Below are 16,304 nucleotides of genomic sequence, written 5' to 3' on the forward strand. Positions count from 1 at the left end.
CAACTGAAATGCTTTATTGTTATAGGTAGATGATTTAAATGGCAAAACATACCCACAAACCTTCCAAAGGACACTTATAGCCATTTTTTCTGGTTAAGTTTCAGTGGCGACAGTCGCATCTTATTAGAGCTAAACTACATAGAAGATTTTGTACGATGGTGTCCGATTGACAAATCACATCCTACCAGTCAGATGTAGTGCACAAATCAAAATATAACAGAACCAATAGAAAAATCTGATGTATAAACTACATTTAAGATTTACTATCTGACACGACACGCCTGTCAGAAGGGAATGCTTCATGCTGCATCCAACAAGATAAAATCTGATGACGTCTGAAAGAATTTTTTCTCTCATTAAAATACACTGTTGGATGTAGATGCAGGAACGAAATAGACCATGTAATTTGGTAATCACGTCTACAAAAATCTTCCAGTCGTTGTATTTGTGGGTCTTTTTTCATATTTTGAAATTATTGTTTAGGCCGTAGCAGAAAAAATCAGTTGCATCCTTACACAAATTGTTAAGTCCTGCTGTGAAGTTGCGAGCAGCTTGGTTCCAAAACAAGTTCTGCATACTTGTGTGTCTGTGCTCACAAAAAATTGACTTGCCCATCAATCACTTTCCATAAATGGAGATGTTGCTATTATGTACTTTTCAACAATAAACCAAATTTCGAATGAATATTGGATATTTGTCATGGGGCCCGCATCAACGTCAATGTGTTTGTCCCTCCCTCGTGATACATAATAAATATTAGAATTATTGTTTGGAGCTTTCTGGTTATCACAAGGTATGCCTCAAACCTAGGATTCGATTAGGAATTCTGCTTAACCCCACCAGATGTATCACTATTTGAAATTGCTTTGTTGACCTGAATCGGAGTACAGTTTAAGATGTTTTTGAAAGTCCCAATTGTGGGGAAAAAAATGTTGTTTCACTGTGCCAGTATAGCTTAGCTACACCCCAAATTGACATCTAAACAATCAAGAGCTTTTTTTTTTGTTTGTTTTTTTGAGTTTGACAGAACTTTTCACAGCTAAACTTGCCCTTGAATGTCATGTGACTTTGAAGAACTGGATTTCTTTAGATATTGGTTTATTAATTTCTTCTTTTTGTGGAGAATTCAGTATTCAGCCAAATGCAAAATGTATGGCTCTGGCACATCCCTATTGATTGTTAAAAAGTCTTTTTAACTTTGAAAGAATCCTCTGACGTCCCATATGCTGTATTTTGAACAACTTTTTGGCACCCAGTAAATCTTTATCTAGGTAATCATTTTGTTACCCATGCATGGCCAGGCAATATGTCTGATATGAGATCCTCTCTTGATCCTGTGGTATGTACGTTCTATTATTCTTCCATCACAGCTATAGCATTCAGCTAAAAGCCAATTTTAGTCACTGAAATGTATATAGAAGACCACCATAGTAAGTTATATATGAGTGCACTATACAGGAACTAGGAATCCGTGGTACAGTAGAAAGAAAGAATATAAAGATACAACAAGATTACCTTATAGGCATCTACATATAACAGGAAAAAGAATGAGACACAAAGACTTTTATTAACGTTGCATATTTCTAAGCTATAAAACACAATGTATTTTAAAATGATTTAAAAGTTATTCAAATATAATTCACTTATATTTTATTGTGTGTAAAAATTGTTGCCCTTTCTTACTGATAAATACACGTGCCCCTACAGTCTTCTATGTAACTCTCCAGCGCTGATATTTACTTAAGAAAAAACATGAAAAATTAACAAAAACTTCTTGACCAGCACAGCCCCTCTAGGGTAAAAGGGTTCTCAGCAAAACCAGGTTAATGATAAATGGCAGTATTGGCGCTCGCCATTCTTTTTTTTTTTACCGATATTCTCCTGCAGGGTTGCCACCGCACTCTTTTGAGGTCAGACATCTGAAACTTGCACCAAATGAGTGATTCCCCCCCCCCCCCCCCCCCCCCCCCCCCCCATATGTGCTTATATGAAAATAAATCTGAGATATTAAATGTGCAAAAACAGCAATAAACTGGCTAGTAGAAAACATAATTCCCATCCTTATATAGTGCCAATATATTATGCAGAACTTGAATGGGTGTGTTGTTCTTTTATGAACCTGCACAACTTACAGCCCAAGTATTCTATAATATTCACACATACGTACCAGAGTTACTTTCATCAAGATATAGTTAACCTACCAGTATGATCTGTGGGCTGTTGGAGGAAACTGGAAGAGTAGCAGAAATATACAGGCTCAATTTGAATAGTAATTGGTTGTAATTAAACTCCGGATATGGATTGAGAGATTACTCTTTATACTACAGATCTGCCAAAGTGCGATCCTTCATCTGCCATTAAACATCAAGATCCTAACTATTAGAGTAGCTCACAAACTATTTGAGGCCTAACTGAATCCAGGTAATCACCCCTGTACACCATACAAGCAGGACGTTCTTATATTCCCCGATCCTCCTGTAGTGTTGCCACCTCTCTCCTGTAATATCGAACACATACAAAACTCACCTGTTATTAATCTCAACCTAGTTATTAATCTTAAAATATGCAGAAACCAGATGGCAAATACATTAACAAAACAACATTTGCAAGTATATAAGAACAAACACTTGGCAGGTTTCCCCTCTGTAAGGCTAATGTAAAGCAATATCTATATAGGCACCTGAAGGCCACCCAGCTAAAGCTGCAGTGCTAAGAACAGTTGCCTATATATTACATACAGCCGTGGTCACTAACGGACAACACATTTCCCTCAGAAACATTCCCTGCACATACCTCCCAACTGTCCCGATTTTCGCGAGACAGTCCCTCTTTTGACAGCTCAACCCGCAGACCTGGATTCTTACTGAAAAGTCCCTGATTTCCCTTTGATCTCCTGCACTGAAGCTAAAAAAGATACAAATTGAATGAAAAGTAGCTTTTGGCAGAGAGCCCAGAAATCTTAACGAGCGTCACCTGCACTTAGAAACATTGTTTCTCACATTTAATTAAACAAGTGAACTTCTAGCAGAGAGGCCAGAAAGGTAAAAAGCCCCCCTGCACTGAGATACAACTGTAACTAATAAGCTAAACAGGTCACTTGGGGGAACTGAGACTTGCAGCTTAAAGGGCAACTTCAGCTTCATTAGCAAAACTGTAATAACACATAAACCCCCCAAACCCCCAGACGTGTGTTCAAACTTTATATAATCTGCCAAATTTAGTCAAATGGGAGTGGTATTTAGGGGGTGTGGTTGCAAAAATGGGCGTGGTCAAAAAACTTTTTTTTTCATTTTGTCCCTCTTTCCATTTTCAAAATGTTGGGAGGTATGGAAACCCTGCATGCACAGGTCTCTCTATAGCAGTGAGTTTGTCCTGAGTGGCCCATCAGGATACCAAGAAAACTCCCGGTGTGCCCAGGTGTCAGCGGGCCCTCTTGCTTCTAACTATTTAGCCTATTTCATGGTCATTCCCTAATTCAGTATGGGAACAAGAAAGCTTGATAGATGGAAGAATAGAGAATAGTATGTACTTTTTTTTCTTTTTTACTTTTCTGGGCTCTCTGCCAAAAGCCAACTTATTTAATAAAAAGTGGGCAACACTGTATCTAAGTGCAGGTGACACTTGTTAAGATTTTTGGGCTCTGCCAAAAACTACTTTTCAGGGGCCCTCTGCTTCTGGGGGCGCTCTCTCTGCTTCAGGGAGGGGGGCGCTCTCTCTGCTTCAGGGAGGGGGGCGCTCTCTCTGCTTCAGGGAGGGGGGCGCTCTCTCTGCTTCAGGGAGGGGGGCGCTCTCTCTGCTTCAGGGAGGGGGGCGCTCTCTCTGCTTCAGGGAGGGGGGCGCTCTCTCTGCTTCAGGGAGGGGGGCGCTCTCTCTGCTTCAGGGAGGGGGGCGCTCTCTCTGCTTCAGGGAGGGGGGCGCTCTCTCTGCTTCAGGGAGGGGGGCGCTCTCTCTGCTTCAGGGAGGGGGGCGCTCTCTCTGCTTCAGGGAGGGGGGCGCTCTCCGCTTTAGGAAGGGGGGGGCTCTCCGCTTTAGGAAGGGGGGGGCTCTCCGCTTTAGGAAGGGGGGGGCTCTCCGCTTTAGGAAGGGGGGGGCTCTCCGCTTTAGGAAGGGGGGGGCTCTCTGTTTCAGGGCCCCCTGCTTGGGCTCCAGCTGAGGGTACAAATCAGGGCAGAGAGTCAGATACAATGAAGCCAGACTGAGGGCAGGGGGAAGGGAAGCACACAGCGCACCCACCTCACGGAGCTTGATCCTAAAATGGCGGTCGCTCCCTCAGCCGCGGATACTTTTTGTCTCTCAGCTCACAGGGCGCGGCTGCCTCTCCGCCCCAAACCCCTAGCGGTACTGCCCTCGCTCATATCCAAGGCCCGAAAGGACGTAAAAGCATTGCCCCGCCCCTCCATTACACGCAAGTATGTAACCCCGCCCTCTGACGTCACACCGAGTAGTTATAAGGAGGAGGGAGCGGAGGCTGCGCCGCAGACAGAGGTGAGATGGCGCCGAGAGAGGAAGGAGAGCTGTGAGATGGCGGCGGCGGTGCAAATTCCTCTCCCATCGCTCAATAAACGTTATCCCTGTATATAATCCTCCCGTTCCTACACAGATAGCCTAGCGGCACCATGGGGGATACCAAGAGCGCTACCGAGGGAAAGGGGAGCCCCAGAGAAGCCGAAGAGACGGCGAGTAAATTGGGACAAAATGGAGAAGTCGGCGAAACCCAGGCGCTGCCGCTATTGAAGCGCAGTAACAGCGCAGAGACGGGGCACAAACCCCCGGAGGAAGCTCCCAGGAGCAGGCGCTTTCAGATTCCCAGGAAGAGCCGCGATAAGAGAGGTGGTGCCTTTACTCCGTCATATCCCACCGGGCTGAGGGGCTAGGGAGGCCGCCATCGTGTCTCTATATAGCACGGCGCAAACCCGGGCTGGATACGCACTGTGGCGGCGCTAATAGCCCCAACACGTGTCAGTAGCCTCACTAAGCCCCGCCCCCGCGCAGGGACTCCTCAAGGTCACAAGGAGCCGCCATTTCAACCAGTAGGGTTTGCTGTGAGGTGTTAGTGATGTCATTTTGAGCTTTAATTGTGATTTTTTTGTATTAATGGTGAGCAGGTAGGTTTGGAGTTACCATTGGTGACATCACCTCTGCATGGTCATGTGACTAGTGTCATGCATGAAAGCCTATAGGTTGGATTCCTGATATCATTTGCACCAAAGGTGACCTGGACTCAGGGGGGGGATCATTTGGTCCTGTTTAACCTATTAGAAGCCTTAAGGCTACAGATATTTGCAAGAAATTGAAATTCCTGGGCTTGGATATGTGAATGTGAGCTTCTCAAGAGATGACTAATGCAACAAAGCCCCGCCCCCGCGCAGTGACTTATCAAGGTCTCATGGAGCCGCTGTTTCAACCAGTAGTGTTTGCTATGAGGTGTTAATGATGTCATTTTGAGCTTTGCTACTTTTTTGTATTAATGGGGAGCAGGTAGGTTTGGAGTTACCATTGGTGACATCACCTCTGCATGGTCATGTGACTAGTGTTATGCATGAAAGCCTATAGGTTGGATAACAAGGGTGACCGGGACTGATGAATTTTGGGGGTGATATTTTGGTCCTGTTTAATCTATTAGAAGCCCTTAAGGCTACAGATATTTGCAAGAAATTGTTTGAAATTCTTGGGCTTGGATATGTGAATATGAGCTGCTCAAGAGATGACTAATGCAACAAAGCCCCGCCCCCGCGCAGTGACTTATCACAGTCAGAAGGAGCCGATGTTTCAATGAGTAGTGTTTATTATGAGGTGTTAGTGATGTCATTTTGAGCTTTAATTGTGATTTTTTTGTATTAATGGTGAGCAGGTAGGTTTGGAGTTACCATTGGTGACATCACCTCTGCATGGTCATGTGACTAGTGTTATGCATGAAAGCCTATAGGCTGGATTCCAAGGGTGACCTGGACTGATGAATTTTGGAGGTGATATTTTGGTCCTGTTTAATCTATTAGAAGCCCTTAAGGCTACAGATATTTGCAAGAAATTGTTTGAAATTCTTGGGCTTGGATATGCAACAAAGCCCCGCCCCCGCGCAGTGACATTTCAAGGTCACAAGGAGCCGCTGTTTCAACCAGTAGTGTTTGCTATGAGGTGTTAGTGATGTCATTTTGAGCTTTAATTGTGATTTTTTTTTATTAATGGTGAGCAGGTAGGTTTGGAGTTACCATTGGTGACATCACCTCTGCATGGTCATGTGACTAGTGTTATGCATGAAAGCCTGTAGGTTGGATAACAAGGGTGACCGGGACTGATGAATTTTGGGGGGTGATAATTTGGTCCTGTTTAACCTATTAGAAGCCCTTAAGGCTACAGATATTTGCAAGAAATTGTTTGAAATTCCTGGGCTTGGTTATATGAATGTGAGCTTCTCAAGAGATAACTAATGCAAAATTCTTGAATTTTACTTACTGAATAAGTTCAATGGAACCATTGTGATTGGATGTCTGTGACTGTACTACCCACAGGGGTTTAAATGCCGGGGAATTCCCTCCCAGTCATTTGAACTGAAGAAGCCACTCTGATGAGTGGTGAAACGTTTTTCAAGAAAAACTCAGAAAAGTCCAGTTGTTTTAGACTTAATTCTACTAGATACTGTATATCATGACCTCCATGAATGAAAATCTTCATTCACCCAACACGTGTCATTAGCACAAAGCCACGCCCCCGCGCAGTGACTTGTCAGGGTCACAAGGAGCCGCTGTTTCAAAGAGTAGTGTTTACTATGAGGTGTTAGTGATGTCATTTTGAGCTTTAATTGCTATTTTTTTAATGGTGACCAGGTTTGGAGTTTCCATTGGTGACATCACCTCTGCATGGTCATGTGACTAGTGTTATGCTTGAAAGCCTGTAGATTGGATTCCTGATTTAATTTGCACCAAGCGTGACCTGGACTGATGAATTTTGGGGGGTGATAATTTGGCCCTGTTTAATCAATTAGAAGCCTTAAGGTTATAGCTATTTGCAATACATTTTTTGATATTCCTGGGTTTGGTTATGCGAATGTGAGCTTCTCAAGAGATAACTAATGCAATATTCTTGAATTTTACTTATAAAATCTCATTCTAAAGCTTGGTATATCTGACCCAGAGGGCATGTTGGTTGACTCATTGAAACTATTGTTTTTGGTTGTCTTGGTTCTACTGTACAGTTTATCGGTCAAGCTCCCTTTTAGTATTTTACAGTGGGAGGAGACTTGACAAAGTATTCGCCAACCCATGGAAAACTTTATTGTCCATCTCTGTTAGTAGCTTCTGGAGTTAAATGAAGCTTCAATGTAACAAGTTATTGATGGAATTACTCTTATCTTGGTGATAAGGAGGTTCGTTGGCATTACGAGGGCCACGCAATCTCCACAGAGTGATTAGAGTATAATGTGGGGTTTGGCTTTGCAAAAAAGTTGTTTGTCACAGTAACCTGTGGAGGAGTTGCATTCTGAGAGCGCTAATGGTCTAACATAACAGCCCACGAGGAACCTTAAAGCCACACCCAGATTCAATAACAATTCGTGATTGTGGTAACCTTTGACTATAGAGCTGTGATCTTTCCTTTAATGAGATCGTGCATGATGCGTTTGCATCACCAGCAAGGATTGGTGGTGAAGCACCCAATGGTGCAAAACGTGTTAGGAAAGTGGAGTATGGGTACCATGAAGCACTGGGATTGCACCTGTTTGTCGTTTGGTATAGTATGTTTGCTTTTTTTAATTGTTTTGTATAATTTTGAACAGTAAATGGTTATTTCACTGAGTACTTTGTTGATTGATTGGTGGTAAAAGCCACCCGCAAACACATTGTCTCTGTCCTTGTTTTGGTACAGTACCTTTTTATTTAGTGAGGCGGAGACTGTTCTTGCATTCTTTTTTTATTCTTACCTGGTGTAGATTTAGTCTGTTGGTGAGGGTGGGATACCACTTTACTAAGAGCTTGCCTCGTTGGAGGGTGTGAGCCATTAGATTGTGTATAATATTGGGCCATAATTAAATGCTTTGAGACTTTATATTCTAATAAGGTGGTTTTTTTTTTTTACTTTAGTGTCAGAAGTGTGGTTTTATTGAATGAAACATTTGTGTAGCAGTAAAGGCCTATTTGACTTGCTTTATATAAATTCCTTGATGATTATGCCTCCTGTGCATGTGGTGGTGCCCCAGCAGAATCATTAGTTCAGTGATTGCTAGTGATTAAGTGAAATTAATATGAGAATTTGTGTTCTGTGGTTAGTGAAAGGGTTATTATCCGTCAATTAAGTAAACAGATGTTCATTAGAAATGATCATTCCCAAGCATCTTGGGAAATAGTCTTTTTTTTGTTTGTTTTGTTCTTTGTTACGCAGCTTCGAGACTTGAAAATTGATTTCAGTGGGTGTTTTTATTGACAATAAAATTGAAAAGGAAGCAGATGATGCATATTATACGCATATGTACGTATGTTCATCTTAAATGCCTCTGAGTTACCCTTTTCTGTTGTGTGTTACATATAGATAAATACATTTTACAAATGTTAATTCAGAAATAGGCCTAGTCAAAAGATTTGGTCACGCCAGAGCCTCGTATGTGGTACTTGGTGTCAAATGGCAAGAATGAATTTGTGCTGTGACCAGATCAGTGTCAAGTTTTGTCTTCGAGGTCTTGTATCTTACATAGTGACATAGTAAGTTAGGTTGAAAAAAGACATACGTCCATCACGTTCAATCTTGATTGTGTGGCTTCATTACTGTCGCTTGTCCGTATTTAAAAAATAAATAAAACCTTTATAATTAAACAATGCATTTTTTTCTGTTTATTTGGATTATTTTCGGTTATCGAATTAAAGCGGATGGAAAAACTTGTTAATTTTTTCATTCTACATCTCCCCTTCGGATGCCGCAGTAGTAACTGTATTTTTGCTTATTTTTTTTTAGCTCTTCAGGTTATTAATTCTGGCTCTCGGGAGTTTGAAGAGATTTTGAAAATTCTTCATTCAGCGTACTTGGATGCAAACTCAAAAGCCAGTTTCTCATACAAATATGCCCGACTGGTTCATAATGAATTCTTGGAAAAAGAGGTTAGTGAACACATGATCACTAAAAAAAAATGATCGAGTTTGAGAGAACTATCAACCGCCAAAATTGTAGTATGCCTATGAGGAATTTACTAAGCCATTGCATACTATTTTTCAGTAAAACTTTTCTTGAAATAAAACTTCACTTACATAAAAGATATTCGTGATCACACAAATTTCATGCGGGCGTGTGGGGAGGAGAAATAGGGATCCAAATATATTCGTTAAATACATTTTGGATGATTGCGGAATATAAGCATCTGCATCTCAAACCCAATGGGAGAAATATGTTTTTTCCATTGTCTGGATTCGGGCAAATTCATTTGGATACAAAAAATGTTGGAATATCTTTTTGGTTAATGCAAAACCATGTCGGGTTGTAATTAAAATTATTTTTCTCTCTCTTCTTATCCACTGCTCTACTGCTTCCTTTAGTTTACTGAGAAGCGAAGGCAGTTGAAATTTGATGGTCGACTAGATAAAGAACTTGCTGAATCTTATGCGTTTCTTTTGGTTGACCAAGATCAGGTAAGGCATTATAAGATGGCATTGAACCTTAAAAAGTAGCGTTGTGTTCCTTTTCCCCCCTCACATATAATAGAGATTGCAAAGTATCCTTCCTGAGGAGGAGGCATGCATGTCTTCCCAACATCCACTTATTGTACAGCGCTGTGGAATATGTTGGCGCTTTATAAATAAATGTTAATAATAATCTACAGTTTACATTCAATGTGTATTCATTAAAGTTTTCTTTTCATGTGCTGCATTTCTGCACCATCATCTGGTCTCTTTGTGTAGGATAATAGTAAAACATATGGAAATACCCTCTGTAGGGGATATTTTATTTTTTTTGGAGCAACATTTTGAACTTTATGACGGTGTGTATATTAAAATGGCCCAGCTGTGCATGTTTAAACCGGTGCTTTTACTCAAATATCTTGCATGGATGAAATGAAACTCTCATTAAAGGAGAAGGAAAAGTAAAAACTAAATAAGCTTTATCAGAAAGGTCTATGTAAATACAACCATAAGCACTCACAGAAACAGAGTCCTCTGTCAAAAGAAACAGGATTTGTTGTCTTTGTTTTCCTGTGCCAGAGACACGAACCTCTCTCCTTTCTCCTGCTCCCCCTCCCTCAAGAATGCTAAGAACTCACTCCCCCCTTAGGAATGTGGATCTGAACCAATCAGCAGGAAGCTGCCTCATAGTCTTACAAACTGAGCATGTACATCAGTCTTGGTGCAGGAGTGAGGCATTATGGGAACTCTGTTTTTTTTTCCTATGAGGCTTCTGATTATCTGAACGAGAGAAATATGGGGAGACTAAAGGGCACTATTGAGAGAACTGAAGGTATGCCTGCAGCTTGAGATTAACTCTTTATTAGCCTTTCCTTCTTTAAAAATATGAAGCACAGTGCACATTCTATTAGGAAATGCTGGAACTTATGAAGCCATATGACACTTATTTACAACTCCCTACTTACAATGTTTGATGCTGGAAAATTCTTGCACCTGAAAACTACATGCTGGAAGAAATTTCTAATGCCAACTAACTTTTCCGTTTGGCTTCTGGTCTTATACAAATACAGCATGTCACTTGCGTCATTTGTTTCTACACTTACAGTCATCACTGCAAGAACTGCTCTGATGTGAGAAGGTCACTGCACCAAATTATATTTTCTAAGCGGTCATTTGTCCGGGCCCATGACAACTGCGGAACAGTATAGGGGTCCACCCTGGTTACATTATGAAGACACACCCAAAGTGCATTACAACAAAGTGCTGGATGAACAACAACAACTATGTGTTCTATTTTAGGATACTGCAATTGCAAGAGAAATATTGCATTCCCAGAGTCTGACACTTTTACGTAGGACTAACAGGACTTGGCATTCACAGCACATTGAAGATTAGTGGACGTCAAGGCCACAAAGGTTCGAAGAAAGCACAAGGAAGTCCATGCAGATATGTAGCCTGCACAGATAATCTGTGTTCTGGGCAAAGTGAATGATTAGGGATTTTGTGATGTTCCCATCAGTAGATGCAGTGGAAACAAAGATCTGCTTAAAAGGGCGGTGACTTGCACCTTGTTCAGGGAAAACGAGAAGAGGTTTTTGTTTTTTTTTTTTAATCCTTCTCTGTTCAGTTATTTTTTTAATATCTTGCTTTGTACCAGTAACAGATAATAGGTCAAGACACACTGACATATATTTCCATACTGTATCACCTGTTTGCAAGTAGGATTAGAAGAAAAAAGATTTAATGCAAGCTTTTTTTTTTGTCTCAGCACCCATTGTCTACTTTTACTGCTAGTCAAGGACAGGGCGAAACCCATCCTGGGCTTGTAGTCACTCTGAGAGTGGGCAAACCTGTCTTTGTGCTTTCAACCTTTACAACTATGTAACTTCTCCCCATTTGGGTTCCTTAGTCTTGATGTCTCTTCTTTCCCTCAGTATCCCCGCCACTGTCTAGTCCATGTCAAGTAAATGCCTGAGTGAAAGTGCAGGTCCTAGCAGTTCTAGATTAACTGACATCGTGCAGAAGGTTGGAACATTGTAGGGCTTTTCATTGTTTTCAGTTTCAACAAGGTTAGACATGAACGTGCAGGCAATCGTGAAGATCCTTTGTTTACGTTTTTCATCATTCTGTCCTCTTGGGATCTACTTGATTTACAGTTGAAATACAGTTGAGCCATAGTGCTGAATTGTGTACACTTTCTTTAAATTAGCATGTTTTTCCTCATTCGGGTGGTTAGAACTTTGTTTTCAGATTGTTTAACTTAGGATAAGTTACGCAGCGGGTTGTGCAGCTGGCAAGAGACAATACACATGTTTGTTGACACAGCTGCAAATTGTTTTTAGCTTTTTTGTGTTCAGGCAAACTTGAGACCACTTTTTTTTTTTTTAAGTGTACTGCCAAACTGTGTTCCTGTGAAAACTTTGTTTTAATAAGAGAATATGTATATTTAGTCTTTGACTGAAACGGTATAGAGGTTAAAATTGCCATTATACCGTCATGGGAAAACATGTTTTTGTGCATCAGTTAATAGACGTTCTCCAGCAGAATTCTGTATTAAAATTAGTTATTTTTAGAAGCCTAAACATATTTTTTTTCATATTTAACTGTGAAATTTTACATAGGACTATGTTCATCATTTCCCAGGGTGCCACAGCCATGTGACTGGTGCTCTGATAGCTTCAGTCACACTTTTCACTGCGGTGCAAAATAGAGTGCTATCTCCCTTTCCCCCCAGCATCCGATCAGCAGAACAGTTGGAAGGGAGCAAGATAGCAGCTACCTGACACCAGCTCATGACTCCCCCAGTTACATGGAGTACGAGAAACAGTATTTTATCTGAAAGCAGTTACATTATGTAGTGCCGCCCACTTCTGAAAGCTCAGTTAGGCACAGTGCACTGAGATGGCTGCCTACTCACTAGGGATGCACGAATCCACTATTTTGGGATTTGGCCTAACCACGAATCCTTTGTGAATGAATACCAACCTAAATCTGAATCTTTTGCAATGTGAATTAGGATAAGGAAGTGCTAAAGAGAAACGCAGCACATGGCAAAAATGTACAACTTCCGCCTCTGTGACAAAAATCACAAAAGGATTTGGGTCGGCCAGGAGCGTGGATTCTGCCAAATCAGAATCCTGCTGATAAAGGCCAAATCCTAGACTTGGTGCGTCCTTACTACTCACACAACTAAAAAATATTGGTTCAAGAATAAAAGTTTAAATGCTGAATTATTTGCAATGTAAACAGTAATTTAGAAAACGTTCCCCATAAAAATCATGACAGAATTCCATTAACCCTAAACCCTGTGTGGTATGAGAACTATGAATGGGCATTTTCATAAATAATACTTGCAAATACAAAATTCTTAAATGCCTCTAGCACATGGCCTTATTTTACAGGTAAGTCGTTATTAACAGGTAAAGTACCAGAATATTCAGCAGCGCTGTACATGAAGGGTACCCAATCCTGCAGACTATATACATATATTGGCAGATGCATTTAGTACAGAGAGACTGCCTACATTCAACTTGTATCTGAGACTGGTTTAACAATAACATTGTGTTCCTAGAATAAACATTCTTCTAGAATTCTCCATGGAGTAATATGTAGTTTATCTAAAGTTGTGCTATGTAAATACTTTTAATAGCTGTTTTACAATATTGGGTGTTATGATTTTTTTTTTTTCATGTTTCAGATGAATAGTATATCTGAGAAAGGTTTACACGTGGGGCATTCTAGAATGACTACCCTGGGCAAACCTAGCATGGGTAAGTAATCTGTGATTTCTACTCACAATGTGCCCTTTCTCCCCCCCACTCCAGAATTCCAGTATAATACCCCACAAAGTATTGTTGCAGCTGTAGTGGTTGTCTGACTTTAAGTTCTCTTGGGAATTTTTGTCAAGCCACCCCTTTAGTTTAGTTCATAACAAGATTACAAAAAAGAGCAAATCATTGTTGCGTCCGCCACAGTTCAAAAAGTATCTAGGACGGGAAATACATTTTCAACCCAAACCCCTCATCCTAATTCGCTGAGCTAGGTTTTTAGGACTAATTAAGATGGGGGTATCTTGAAAATCTGTGATACAATGATTATGGATGCACCGAATCCACTTTTTTGGGTTCGGATAAATCTGGAACCCAAAATCGGAAGGGGTTAAAAAGCAGCGCTGCGCGCTGAAGTTGTTTTCCCTGATCATTAAACCTTTCCGAATGCTAATTAGCATATGCTAATTTATGCAGATTCGGTTCGCCTGGGACTGCGGATTCGCCCGAAACCGAATCCTTCCAAAAAAGCTTGGATTTGACCCGAATCCGGGATTCGGTGCATCCCTAACAATGATAACTTGGCATGACTGACCTAAATAATCAAAATCCGCACTAATCTGACTTTAGCCTATCCTCCAACGGCTGTATCATCTGTATTTTGGTCACAGATGTAGTCATTTTCGGGCTGGTGGATGCTTCAAAATGCAGTGGTTTATTATTCTGATAATACATGGGGTGTACAGAATTTACAATTAATTCTCCGCCTTTTCTTTGCATTTGGAGACTGTTTTCATCAATAATTTTTTCAGGGTAGCATGTTAAAATGTTAATTTTACAAGAGTGGGTTTGCTTTACCTATTAAATTATTCCCAACAGGGGTGTATCTGGCAAGGTATGCAGATCTGTTGCAGGCCAATCCTTTAGAAACTGGGGCAACTGGAGATATTTTCATATTTAAAGTTATAAAGGTAATTTTGAATTTTACTTATTTTTTGTTGTATCACTATGCCAACGACCTAATAAAAAGCCTTAATAGTAAGTGTCTTGTGTCTTTTTTTTGCCACTTCCTTCCCCCCAACTTCTGGATCTTCTGTGACCCCAGTGCTTTCAATCTTATTCTGAAACCTCCATTGAGATATTCGAAATAAACTTGCTGGTAGTGATGTCAGTTTAGATTTTACCGGTTGGTTCTTTTTTGGTGATCTTAAAACTGTAGACTGGCACGTCTTAATGTATAAATGATAACATTGTATTTTTTAAAGCTTTTTGGAAAGGAGAGAGCTTCCATTTGTTTCCAAAACAGATCATTCCACCGCAGGCATATTCAGCATCAGTGAATGAATATTAATGTATCGATTTCTTGTAAAATTATATTGAACTAGTGCTCAGTTATGTGCATGCTGTGCTCGATGTAGCTGGAATTGGGACAATTGGGAGTTCTAGTGATTTCCAGATAGGACTGTGCATGCAGCTGATGCAGATATGGGGCAGATTTATCATTTTTCAAGTTCAAGGTCGCTGACTGACTTTGCTCTTCCACGTTTTTTTATTGTCAAGCACTAGCATATTATGAAAAAACTCAAGACTGTATACCAGGGGTGGGCAAACTTTTTAACTCAGGGGCCACAATGACTTTTAAAATTTGACAGACGGGCTGGGCCAGCGTTACTCTGTTTTCGCTCATCAGTCCCCAGATGCCAAGTCTCACGTGATGAGACTTGCGGAGTCGGCGGGCTGGATTAAAAAGACCAACGGGCCGTAGTTTGTTCACCCCTGCTTTATAGTCACAGGTTGTGTTTTGTTGCGGAGGAAAAAAACAAATTGCATTGTTTCATTATATCCATTGACTGTAGAAACTTGGCAGCTTTTACTAGCTTAAATTTTGCTTGAATTTTTTAACGTGACTTTTATAACGTGAATTCCTGCTTTTTTTCCCCAACTATTCGAGTTTCCAAAAAATATTCTTGCGTACATTTTTTTTATTCTTATCTGCTTCATGAAACAATATGGCTGTGGTTTTTTGATTGTTTGCCCTTTTGGGCTCCTTAGTTTTGAGTCCCATGGAACAAAATTTGTTCCAAAAAATTGCTTTTTTTTGAATGACATTTGTCAATGGTACAACGGCAGTCATTTTTCTCATTAAAATTTTTACTTTTTGTCTTTACAAGGTGTTTATTTTATTTCTTGTACCATGCAATAAGGTCGATTTTTGGTTTGAGTTCTGGAGGGGGATGACGAGCTCATGTATGTGACTGGCAATGCTTTTTTGTTGATTAGTGGACACTAAATGATTACATAATTTTTGTAAGCCTTTATGCAATAAAGTTTATTTTGAATTTTTGAAACTTCTGTCAATATAATTATACATATTTGATCATGCCCCATGCATGCAATTCTTCTAATTGTTTAAAAACATGAAAGGCAGCCAGTATGGTAGCCTCTTGCCTAATTGAACTCTGGAGTCTTCTCCAGTAGTTGAAATATATATATAAATATATATAATTTTTTTTAAGTACCACATTTGTTGATTAAACCTATAACTACGGGGGAATAAAATTATTTTTTTTTTGTTTTTATTTTAGGGGAAAATGAAGTATGTTTTTGATCACATTAGGAGTAACCAGATGGATTCATTTAGTGGTAATGGAGGTTTGGACCCAGTGCCCAAACATGAATGTCATGTCTTAAAAAACATGAACGCAGTGACAGCATTGCTCGGCTACAGAGCATTTGAACGTACCCAGGTACTGTTTGTTCTTATTATCAAATGTCTATGAGCAGAATCAATTTATACTGTACCTTAAACGTTAAACTTGGCTTAAATAGCGGTGGAGTTTGAAACTTGAGGCTTTCACACTAGTGCATATACAGAGTCTTCCGAATGTCACATTTTCTGAAGCTAGCCCATAGTTTCAGCTAAATTCTCTCCGACCGC

General features: G+C 40.4%; 1 protein-coding gene across 2 annotated transcripts in view; it reads left to right on the plus strand.

The window, feature by feature from the left end:
* Positions 1–4,459: 4,459 nt before the first annotated feature.
* Positions 4,460–16,304, plus strand: part of tasor (transcription activation suppressor) — a 43,224-nt gene continuing 31,379 nt past the window's right edge. Inside the window, exons 1-6 of one of the 2 annotated variants that reach the window (XM_004914176.4) lie at positions 4,460–4,830; positions 8,941–9,083; positions 9,516–9,608; positions 13,297–13,369; positions 14,246–14,337; positions 15,952–16,113. In XM_004914176.4, the coding sequence (XP_004914233.1) occupies positions 4,617–4,830; positions 8,941–9,083; positions 9,516–9,608; positions 13,297–13,369; positions 14,246–14,337; positions 15,952–16,113 (777 nt within the window). In that variant the 5' untranslated portion in view covers positions 4,460–4,616. The remainder of the gene's footprint in view (positions 4,831–8,940; positions 9,084–9,515; positions 9,609–13,296; positions 13,370–14,245; positions 14,338–15,951; positions 16,114–16,304) is intronic. The other variant, XM_002940028.5, reaches the window with a different exon arrangement.

The sequence above is a fragment of the Xenopus tropicalis genome, chromosome 4, assembly GCF_000004195.4.
Source record: "Xenopus tropicalis strain Nigerian chromosome 4, UCB_Xtro_10.0, whole genome shotgun sequence".
NCBI lineage: Eukaryota > Metazoa > Chordata > Amphibia > Anura > Pipidae > Xenopus > Xenopus tropicalis.